This window comes from Scyliorhinus canicula, chromosome 3 (genome assembly GCF_902713615.1).
Source record: "Scyliorhinus canicula chromosome 3, sScyCan1.1, whole genome shotgun sequence".
NCBI classification, from domain to species: Eukaryota; Metazoa; Chordata; class Chondrichthyes; order Carcharhiniformes; family Scyliorhinidae; genus Scyliorhinus; species Scyliorhinus canicula.
Window position 1 is genome coordinate 229,632,028 of NC_052148.1, and position 12,138 is coordinate 229,644,165.

General features: G+C 51.3%; 1 protein-coding gene across 12 annotated transcripts in view; it reads left to right on the forward strand.

Annotated features, from left to right (window-relative positions):
• The window catches only part of kiaa1109 (KIAA1109 ortholog), a 534,122-nt gene that overhangs the window by 272,539 nt on the left and 249,445 nt on the right, over positions 1-12,138 (forward strand). For all 12 annotated transcript variants that reach the window (XM_038792378.1, XM_038792369.1, XM_038792381.1 and 9 more), the window contains one exon: positions 3,351-3,497. In XM_038792378.1, the coding sequence (XP_038648306.1) occupies positions 3,351-3,497 (147 nt within the window). The remainder of the gene's footprint in view (positions 1-3,350; positions 3,498-12,138) is intronic.

The following is a 12,138-nucleotide window of genomic DNA, read 5'->3' on the forward strand; positions in this document are numbered from 1 at the left end:
TCCAAAGATGTGCAGGTTAGGTGGATTGGCCATGCTAAATTGCCCTTAGTGTCCAAAATTTCCCTTAGTGTTGGGTGGGGTTACTGGGAACTGGGGATAGGGGATAGGGTGGAGGTGTTGACCTCGGGTAGGGTGCTCTTTCCAAGAGCCGGTGCAGACTCGATGGGCTTAATGGCCTCCTTCTGCACTGTAAATTCTATGATAATAACACCTCTGTGCTGGGATGCAGCACCATGGCAACTGTTGGCCACAAAGACTTGGCAAAAGACACCAACACCAAAAATACCAACCCACAATGACACCAACCCTCAATGACATCTGATAACCACATCGTATGTAGCACTTGTGGAAGAACCTACCTCTGGCTTGGTCCCTTCAGTCGTCAGCAAAAATGGACTACCTGAAGCTACCCCCATCTTCAATGGATTTGCTGCTTGTCCACCATCTTAAGTAGATGAAAAGATGTCAATGATGAATACAAGTTGTTATGATGTTATGAAGCACGCTGATATTATTTACGAGGGTATCCCAACATTGAACACCGGTTTGTGAGGGTGTATAGTTTTATTTCATTTTGGTGTGAGGAGATAAATGAAACCCAGTGAGATTAAATAGCCTAGTCATCGGGTAACAATTATTAAAGACTATTTATTAAAGTAAAGAAAAGACAACTGTTGCTTGTTATGCTCTCCTTAATTTTCTCTGTTTTAATTATGCTTGCTCAAGAGTTGCCAGGAATCTTTTCGATACCGCCACAAGGTTCAAAACCGAATACTGATCAAAGACTCAATACACCAGTTAGTCAGTTAGTAAGTTTGAAATCAATGCACATTTATTTACACACACAGTCGATTATACTCATGCACAAACTATACTCACTAAACTACAACTACTACTGTAGCCACCGAAGTTGGCCACTTCCCGACCCAAAATGGCGATTTACAAAGCACGCAGGGAAAATTGGACACTTCAAGGAAGACAAGCAGTTTGCAGAATCTCCCTGTGTATTCTGCCTGCAAAGAAAGCAGACAGCGCCGAAACCAGCAGTTTGCATATTAATGAGCGATCCCCGGGAACAATGGATACAACGATTAGCTACATTTGGAACATTCTATAGCAGGTCAGACTTCCCGGCGCCAACGGGAGTCTGAAACATAGGAGACAAACAAGCCAGGAAGAACCGCCCATGATCGAGAAACGGCCCCAGTATTGGGGAATTCAAACCAATCGATTGGTATGGGATCCAATCGATTGAAAGTATGCTCGGGGTCCGCCCAAAAGGGCGAGAAGCCCCTGGGACCTATAAAAGACAGGTCCTAAGTTCAGTTCACTCTCTTAGCAGGCCCTCCCAGCAGAACACCTTAGCAGCTCTCGAAGAACTTGACCGTAAGAAGGAGAGGCCTGGCCAATTGCTGCACCACCAAGTAAGTGTCATACAATGCACGCTACGAGATAGACACTCCTGACCCCTTAGTCCATATCAGCTGGAAGCCTGCAGGTCCAGTACAGAGCAAGAGGCCATTGTTCCCTGATCCGGCGGGTTCCCTTATCCAGATAAGTATTGGCCTATTAGTTGTAGGAATAGTTTAGTCGTTTAGTATTATATGCATGAGTAGTGAATAACTGTGTATTAATAAACGTGTCTTGTTTTGAACCTTACTAATTGGTGTATTGAGTCATTGATCTGAACTTGAACTTGAACCTCGTGGTGGTATCATAAAGATACCTGACAACTCTAGAGCTAAGGAATAAAACAGAGCCAATTGAGTGTAAAGCACCCTCACCAGAACGAGCAACACTACTAAAAGCCTATACTTAGTTTCGGGTGCCCACTCAGTCAGAGGAACAATGGCTGTTGTCCGGTTCTGAGGCTGCTGGCATCGAACTGGTATAGAATAGTAGCTAGGAGGGCCTATCTCGTAGCGTGTGTTGACTTTAGACTTACTTGGCTGGTGCTTGGCGGGTGTCTTGTCGTTGAGAGCCAAGGCCAAGATGAAGGTGAAGAAGAAGAGAGCGATCTGTCTTTGGGGATTCCTCTTTATACCCCAAAGGGGCTTCCCGCTCTTTTGGGCGGTTCCTGAACTTGGCCCCAATTAATTGGACCATGTCCTATTCATTTGTATTGATTTCTCCAATAAAGGGGTCGTTGCTTGATCACTGGGCGGGTCCTAGGTAACCGTTGGCCTGCCTTTGTTTTAGTCTCCACTGGCGCCGGGGAGTCTGCCCTGGTACCGATTGCTTAAATGTTTCTCTTTTGTCCCCGGAGATAGCTCATTACTATGCTAATGGATTGTAGTATCGGTTTGGTCTGGGAGCTGCAAACTCCAATCCACAGGCAAACCTTGTACCTGCTTGTTTTCTTAGCACTGTCCAATTTTGCCTTTACTCTTTGCAAGTGTCCATTTTGAAATCGGGACGTGGCCACCACAGGTGGCTACACAACTGCACATAAACCGGACTACTCTACTCACCCAGTTAAAATGTATGAATTATTAACTCCATCCAGTTTCTATAGAATGTTTCCCTTGTTAAAACTATGATACCTGAACTCTGTAAGCCTTCCCCTGTTCCCCAAACAACACACAAATTGAATTAACCAGCTATAGTTTCCACACAATACATGGAAAATATTCAAATCTGAGTACTGCCTTTTTTCTGGTCCAGCGAAGATTTTGCTGTTACAATGGTTTTTTGCACTGCCTTGGCTCTAAGGCTTGTTTGCTGTAAATGTGGCCTTTGGGTTTGGTGGCTGTAAACTGGCCTGTCTGCTTTCTGAGACCGCTGGATGGTAACTGTTTCCCTGCCTTCTCAGGGTCTGGGCAATTATACCGTTGCTGTTCTTTGAACATGCCTTCTGTGTATTCAGCTGACTGCTTCTGTCAGGCACCCGTAACTATACATTAACCTATATATAATCTGAGGGACCTTTCCAATTGTCTATAAGCTGTTTCTCCTCCATAAAATATTCACACTTGATTATCTAAACTGTTGTTTTAAACTCATTACGGGGAGAGATGATACCAATTGGGGCCCTTTGAATACTGTCTAGTGCTGTCTCCTGGCAGATTCATGACAATGATCAATGGAACCTTCTGCTTTATTGGTCTTTGACATGAAATTTCACATTTCTAACTATATTGCTATGAGAGATGTGAACTTGATCGTCGAGAATTGTCAAACTCTGAAGAAGGCTACCTGGATTTCTCCCGGGAGAGAATATAAACAAAATTCTCCTTATTGTGTATTTGTAACTGCTCATTTCTCACTGTTGGCAGTAGCTATTGGTAAGGTAAACTACTTCAGTCTTTATAATTCTGAACATTTATGTTGAACAAATATTCTCTCTGTAGGCAACTTCAAAGCATGAAGGACGAACCTCCAAAATGGAAAATGGTACAACTGGCATCACCAAATCTGGCCAGACACGGACAAATCCTGAAACTAAACAAGATAATGTGAAAATCAAGGGTCTTCAAGCTAATGTTTCCATACCAAAGGTATTTACATTCAATTATCCAAATTTATATTGCTTTTGAACATGATCTAGAAAAAAATGATTCACATTTTTAAAGATTTGGGGGCCAAATTTTCATCTGGGTACGTTGGACAGTTTCAGTGCGCGATTGGCCGCAGTCTTTTATCGGAGGAAATCCAATTTTTCTCCACATTCCCGATTCTCCATCATTTTCTTGTGGCCTTATGCGGGTTGGAAATACCAAGTGTGCCTGAAGGATGAAGAATGGATTTCCTTCCACACAATTGTCATCTGCTTTTGCGGAGTTTAGAAACATGTAAAACTATGAGGTTTACGAATTTGTGAAGAAAATGGAAAACCTGCGGAGGAATCTGCAACGTTCTGAAAGGTAAAAGTAAAGTGCCTTTGTGCCTTCAAATGCCACTGCTGGGTGCTGTATTATAATGTGGAAGTGTTTTAATGCAATAATTCATCATTAGAATCTGTCCTTTAAAGATAAGTTGAACATTATTTTGACCAACCTTGTGTATTTGTTTACTGCATTATCATGCTTTCCCAATAGAGAAAGCAACCATGATGCAGTGAAGAATGTTACAACACATCCCATCAGACTGTGTTCTCATCTTTTATACTATTATGTAAATGGCTTGCAGAGAACAGTCTGTTGTTTGGACAGTTGTGGCCATTCTGAATTCTTGGTTGAGTTTCAGGCACCAAAGGGTTTTGGCATAGTAGGTATGATATTTATCTGAGCATGAATAACAGTGTCAAGAAGTTGAGATAACCGATAGTTCTATTGATCAGGTTTCTGGTTTGTTGACGCAAGCTAAGAGGATTACTAGTCTTAGAACTTTTTCACATGGCACACTGTATTTTGGAGTATAAATGACGTGGAGGCTTTTATTAGCTGGTGAGGGGTTTATTTAAAAAAAAACATTTTTCATTTATATTGCGAGGAAACTTAGGACTGTGTATAGTCCATACTTAGTCAGTGCTATGGAAGATACATGGCGTGCCTGGAGATGGAATGGTTATCACATGGGACATGAAGGAAATATGGGTACAGAGGTAGGGCAGAGTTGTCATGGATGATTTGAGAGGGGACTTCCGGTGACGGCGAGGCGGGAGGCGGCCGCGCAACGGAGGGCTCCCGTTCGGGAATGCCATTTTCGGGGCTTTAGTAAAGTAAAGTAAAATCGCTTATCGTCACGAGTAGGCTTCAAATGAAGTTACTGTGAAAAGCCCCTAGTCGCCACATTCCGGCGCCTGTTCGGGGAGGCTGTTACGGGAAGCCCGGTCCAAGGGTCCACAGAGGCGTCAAAGGCACGGAGAAGGCGCAGAGGAGGCACAGCAGAAGAAGATGACAAGGGTCAGTAAAAAAACGGCCATTTAAAGAGCAGCTGAGGGGCCGTCGAGGAGTGGAGAGGTCACCATGGGGTCACCAGGGAAAAAGGAGGCTGGAGCACCAGGGGAGGCCGCATTGCTTAAGGCTGAAGAAATAACCAAGGTGATGGCTGCAGAATTCGAAAGGCAGTTTACAAAGCACTTGGAGGCGATGAGGAAGTAGATGAGGGAGGTTTTGAGTGTGCTGGTGGAGGAGGCGATTTCCCCGGTGATGACGGCGGTGGCGGGTGCAGTGGCGGAGGTTCGGGCGCAAGGTGGGGCGCTGAAGGAAGTGGAGGAGACGGTGTTGCAGCACAGTGATCAACTTACCTCGATGGGGAAGGAGATGCGGAAGGTGTTCAAGGATCTGCGAGGAAAATTAGAAGACCTGGAAAATAGATCCAGGCGACCGAATTTGAGGATTGTGGGGCTGCCCGAAGGAGTTGAAGGGCCGAGGCCGACTGAGTATTTTGCCGCTATGCTGGCGAAAGTATTGGGGCAGGGGGAGGATCCCTCCCGATATGAACTGGATCGGGTTCATCGGTCGTGGAGGCCTGTACCAAAGGCGGGTGAGCTGCCAAGAGCAGTGACTTTGTGCTTCTGTAGATACAGTGTGAAGGAGAAGGTCCTGTGCTGGGCCAAGCAGAATTTGGTGGTGCAGTGGGTTGGAACTGGTATACGTGTATACCAGGACTTTATGGTGGAGCTGGCGAGGAGGCGGGCTGCCTTCAACCGGGTGAAGAGAGCATTGTACATTAGCAAGGTGCAGTGCGGCATTGTATATCCAGCGAAGCTGAGGGTGACCTATAAGCTCCAGGACTTGTATTTTTGAACGGCGGAAGCAGCGGAGGAGTTTGCGAAGGAGAAGGACTGTGGCAGAACTGAGACATTGAGAAATGGCCATGTGCCGATGTAACCTCAGGACTGTATTTTCTTCTTTTTTGTCTCTTTTTTGTTTCACTGCGGGCGGGTGTACGGGTTAAAGGAACCAATGGTGTATATATTTGGACAAGGGAAGTGATGGGGCTTGCACTAGAAGTGAGGGCTCTTTGGGGTGTGGGTGGATATGCGGGGTGTGTGCTAAAAGGGGATTTCTGGGTTTTCCCAGGGCCGGGCAAGGGGGAAAGGGACCCGGGCGGGGGCCTCCGTGCTGGCCGGTTTAAACCGGCCCGTGAACGGGAGTGAGGTGGGGGGGAGGGGCTGCGGCCATCGGAGCCTGGCAGAACAGGGTCCGAGTGGTCTAGCCGGGGTGGAAAGTTGGGGGGGAAGGAACCGAGGTTGGGGGGAGGAGTTTTACAAGAGGCAGTGGGCGGGAGGAGTTGGGGGTGGGGGGGCGGTTTACAACTCTTGGGTATCACGTACGGTACTCTTTCAGAGGTTGGACGGCGTTGAGTGTGTGTGTGGTGAGGGGAGGGGGGGGGGGAGTGGACTCTAGGGCAGCCCCGGACTCCCTTTTCTCTTTTTCTCCTTTGGTCTTTGTTTCCACCGTGGGAGGGTTTGTTTTATTGGATGCATATATTGACAGGTGGCCCGTTGTTTGGGGTGGTGGGAGGATGGGATTGTTGTTTTTTTTTTTTTTTTAAATAATTTTTATTGAAATTTTTCGATACAAACATTTACCCCTACTACATTTTAAATTATAACACAACAAATCCCCCCTGGAAAATCCTCCCCACACCCTCCCCCGCGCGCACCCCCCCCCCCCCCCCCCCCCCCCCTCGCGCTACCAGTCTAGCAACCAAACCGTTTCTCCCTTTCTGCCGATGGCCTCGGGCAGTCATTGCCCGCGACCCCCCGCTGACGTGCTCCCTTCGTTGCTATCCCCCCCCCCCCTCCCTTTCTCCCCGGGTTGCTGCTGTTTCGGCCTCCAGTTCCTATCTCTGATCCAGAAAGTCAAGGAAGGGCTGCCACCGCCGGAAGAACCCCTGTACCGACCCTCTCAGGGCGAATTTGATTCTTTCCAATTGGATGAAGCTTGCCATGTCGTTTAACCAGGTGTTAACACTTGGTGGCCTTGTGTCCCTCCACTGAATCAAGATCCTTCTCCGAGCTACCAAGGACGCAAAGGCCAATATTCCGGCCTCCCCTGCCTCCTGTACTCCTGGCTCCACCCCAACCCCAAAAATCGCTAGCCCCCACCCTGGTTTGACCCTGGTTCCCACCACTCTCGATACCGTCCCCGCCACCCCCTCCCAGAACTCTTCCAGTGCCGGGCACATCCAGAACATATGTACATGGTTCGCAGGGCTTCCCGAACACCTAACACACCTGTCCTCACCCCCGAAGAACCGACTCATCCTAGTCCCCGTCATATGGGCTCTGTGCAGCACCTTAAATTGGATGAGGCCCAACCTTGCGCACGACGACGACGAATTGACCCTCTCTAAGGCATCCGCCCATGTCCCATCTTCTATCTGCTCTCCCAGCTCCGCTTCCCACTTGTCTTTCAGCTCCTCTATCGATACCTCCTCCACCTCCTGCATTATTTTGTAGATGTCCGAGACCTTCCCTTCTCCGACCCAGACCCCTGACAGCACCCTATCACTCACCCCTCTATCGGGAAGCAAGGGAAATCCTTCCACCTGTCGTCTGGCAAATGCCTTCACCTGCAGGTATCTAAACGTGTTCCCCGGGGGGAGCTCAAATTTCTCCTCCAGCTCTCCCAGGCTCGCAAACCTCCCCTCTATGAACATGTCCCTCAGTTGCCTGATGCCCGCCCTGTGCCAGCTCTGGAATCCCCCGCCAGTGTTCCCCGGGACAAATCTGTGGTTCCCTCTCAGTGGCGCCGCCATCAGACCCCCCACTTCCCCCCTGTGTCGCCTCCACTGCCCCCAGATTTTAAGGGTGGCCGCCACTACCGGACTCGTGGTATACCTTGTGGGGGGGAGCGGCCATGGTGCCGTTACTAGCGCCCCCAGGCTTGTATTGCCGCAGGACGCCCTCTCCATACGTTTCCAAGCTGCCCCCTCCCCCTCCATCACCCACTTGCGCACCATCGATGCGTTCGCCGCCCAGTAGTATCCGGAAAGATTGGGTAGCGCTAATCCTCCACTGTCCCTACTCCGTTCCAAGAAAATCCTTCTCACTCTAGGGGTGCCATGTGCCCACACATAGCCCATAATGCTGCTAGTTACCTTCTTGAAGAAGGCCCTGGGGAGAAAGATGGGCAAGCACTGGAACAGAAACAAGAACCTCGGGAGGACCGTCATTTTGACTGACTGCACCCTCCCTGCTAGCGACAGCGGTACCATGTCCCACCTCTTGAACTCCTCCTCCATCTGCTCCACCAGCCTTGAAAAGTTCAGCTTGTGGAGGGTCCCCCAGTTCCTTGCCACCTGCACCCCCAAGTACCTGAAGCTCTTTACTGCTCTCTTAAAGGGGAGCCGCCCAATTCCCTCCCCCTGATCTCCCGGGTGTATCACAAAGACCTCACTTTTACCCACATTTAATTTATATCCCGAAAAGTCCCCAAACTCCGCTAGTATTTCCATTACCTCCGGCATTCCCCCTTCCGGGTCCGCCACATATAACAACAAATCATCCGCATAGAGTGATACCCGATGTTCCTCCCCTCCCCTTGTCAGTCCTCTCCACCCCCCTGAACCCCTCAGTGCCATCGCCAACGGTTCGATCGCTAATGCAAATAGTAAGGGGGATAGGGGGCATCCCTGCCTGGTACCTCGATGGAGCCCAAAATACTCTGACCTCCTCCCGTTTGTAACCACACTCGCCATCGGGGCCGAATACAGCAGCTTCACCCACTTGATAAATCCCTCCCCAAACCCAAACCGTTCCAGCGTCTCCCACAGGTATTCCCACTCCACCCTATCGAATGCCTTCTCCGCATCCAGTGCTACCACTATCTCAGCCTCCCCCTCCACTGCTGGCATCATAATCACATTCAACAGTCTCCGGACATTTGTGTTAAGTTGTCGTCCCTTTACGAACCCCGTCTGGTCCTCATGGATTACCCCTGGCACACAATCCTCTATTCTGGTTGCCAGGACCTTTGCCAACAGTTTGGCATCTACATTCAAGAGGGAGATAGGCTGTAGGACCCGCACTGTACAGGGTCTTTGTCCCGCTTCAGGATCAAGGAGATCAGGGCCTGTGACATTGTCGGGGGCAGAACCCCCCCCCTCTCGCGCCTCATTGAAGGCTCGCACCAGCACTGGACCCACCAAGTCCACATACTTCTTATAAAATTCCACCGGGAACCCATCCGGCCCCGGCGCCTTCCCCGCCTGCATCTGGCCTATCCCTTTAACTAGCTCCTGCAGCTCTATCGGCGCCCCCAGCCCCTCCACCCGTTCCTCCTGGACCTTTGGGAACCTCAATCTATCGAGGAAGTTCTCCATTCCCCCCCTCCTCCTGGGCGGCTCAGACCGGTACAATTCCCTGTAGAAATCCCTGAAGACCCCGTTCACCTCTTGCCCCTTCTGCACTACGTTCCCTCCCTTCTCTCTCACTCCCCCAATCTCTCTGGCTGCATCTCGCTTGCGCAGCTGGTGTGCTAGCATCCTGCTCGCCTTTTCCCCGTACTCATAGACCGCGCCCTGTGCCCTTCTCCATTGCGTCTCCGCCTTCCTAGTGGTCAGTAGGTCAAACTGGGCCTGTAAACTGCGCCGCTCCCTCAACAGCCCCTCCTCTGGTGTCTCCGCATATCTCCTGTCCACTTCTATAAGTTCCCCCACCAGTCTCTCCCTCTCCTGCCTCTCCTTCCTTTCTCTGTGTGCCCTTATGGAGATCAGCTCTCCTCTGATCACTGCTTTCAGGGCCTCCCAGACTACCCCCACCTTCACCTCGCCCGTGTCTTTCGTGCCCAGATATCTCTCAATGCCCTTTCGGACCCTTCCGCACACCTCATCGTCCGCCAGCAGCCCCACATCCAGGCGCCACAACGGGCGCTGGTCCCGTGCTTCCCCCAGTTCTACCTCTACCCAGTGTGGTGCATGGTCCGAAATCGCAATGGCCGAGTACTCCGTGTCCTGCACTCTCGAAATCAGCCCCCTGCTCAGTACAAAAAAGTCTATTCTGGAGTACACCCTGTGGACGTGGGAGAAAAAAGAATACTCCCTCGCCCTTGGCCTGCCAAATCTCCAAGGGTCTACCCCCCCCATCTGCTCCATGAACCCCCTTAGCACCTCTGCCGCTGCCGGCCTCCTATTCGTCCTGGAACTCGATCTGTCCAGCCCAGGGTCGAGCACTGTATTGAAGTCCCCCCCCATGATCAGGCCCCCTGCCTCCAGACCCGGAATGAGGCCCAACAGGCGCCTCATAAAACCCGCGTCATCCCAATTCGGGGCATACACATTCACCAGCACCACATTCTCTCCCTGCAGCCTACCCTTCACCATCACGTACCTACCCTCCTTATCTGCTACCACCTGCGCCGCCACGAACGACACCCTCTTTCCCACCAAAATCGCCACCCCCCGGTTCTTTGCGTCCAAGCCTGAGTGGAACACCTGACCCACCCACCCCCTTCTCAGGCGTACCTGGTCTACTACTCTCAAGTGAGTCTCCTGCAACATTGCCACATCCGCCTGCAGTCCCTTTAGGTGTGAAAAAACCCTTGATCTCTTGACCGGCCCATTCAGCCCCCTCACGTTCCAAGTAATCAACCGGGTCGCGGAGCGACCCGTCCCTTTCCCCTGTCTATTAGCCATGTCCTGTCCCCTGTTCGCCCCGGGTCGACCCTCCCCTTCTGACCCGTTCCCCATGGCGATGGCCCCCCCCCCCCTCTCTCCTCCCGTTCTTCCCTTCCCGTCCTCGGCCTTTCCAGCAGCAACCCGGTATCCCCCCCTAACCCCCCCCCCCGGCTAGGACCCCTCCTAGCCGCGGTGTATCCACCATCGTACTCCCGAGAGTCAGCTGGTTTTCGCTGACCCGGCTGCCCCTGCCACACTCCGACTCCTCCCGATGTGGGGGGGGAGGGGCCTCCCCCCCCCCCCCCCCTTGCCATCCCTCTCTGACCCCGCTTCAGCGCGGGAAAAGCCGCCATTGCTGGCCACACCCCACTCTTCTCTCCTCCCCCTTCCTCCGTCCCGCGCGCGGGAAACAGGGGAAAGCCCGCGCTTTCGCCCGGCCACACCCTACCCCGCCATCTTCAATTCCACCCCCGTCCCCATCCAAGCCCATAAAAAGCCCCCTTAAAACGAGAGGAAGAAAAAAGAGAAAAAGAAAACACGCATAACCAACTTGCACCCCCCCCGTCCCGCCTCCCCAACTTAACAATATAACAATATAAATAACAAATCTCAAATAAATACATAAATACATAACTATGCCTGCATAACTAAATAACTAAATAACTACCCAATAATAACGTATTTAACCATCACCCTCCATCGAACAGAACAGTAACCATAACCCTTAAAGAACAGATCAAAAAACAGTAAAAAAAGCCCCCCCTACAACAACAATAATTAAGGGAAGTTGGCAACGGGAAGAGACACACAAAAAGGAACAAAGAAACCCCCCATAACACAAGTTTCAAAGCAACCACACGATCCATCAACTTTAACCAAGTTCCGACCTGGCCTAAGAAAGACATGGGCCACTTGATCAGTCAAGGGTACTCGGGCGGCCTCGACCGCCGGCGTTCCCAAGTTCTAGTTCAGGTCCAGCTTTTCCTCCCGAACAAAAGTCCATGCCTCCTCTGGCGTCTCAAAGTAATGGTGCTGGTCCTTGTAGGTGACCCACAAGCGCGCTGGCTGCAGCATTCCGAACTTGATCCTCTTTGCGTGCAGCACCGCCTTCGTCCGGTTAAACCGGGCCCGCCGCTTTGCCACCTCCGCACTCCAGTCCTGATATATCCGCACCGTCGAATTCTCCCATTTGCTGCTTTTCTCCCTCTTGGCCCACCTCAGCACTTTCTCCCGATCACAGAAACGCTGGAATCGCACCAGCACCGCCCTCGGGGGCTCGTTCGCCCTAGGCCGCCTAGCCATGACCCGATATGCTTCTTCCAGCTCCAGGGGCGATGGACCGGCCCCCTCTCCCATCAGGGAGCTCAGCATCTCCGCTACATATTTCGGGAGATCAGGCCCCTCCAGGCCTTCTGCTAGGCCCAGGATCCTCAAGTTCTTCCGCCTCATTCGAGTGTCCAGCTCCTCAAAGCGGCTCTGCCATTTCAGGTGGAGTGCCTCGTGCACCTCCACCTTTCCCACGAGGACCGTGGCCTCCTCCTCCCTTGCAGTCATCTCCTGCTGCAGCTCTCTTATCGACGCCTCTTGGGTCGCCTGGGCCCCCATCAGCCTTGTGGTCGTCGCGTTCAT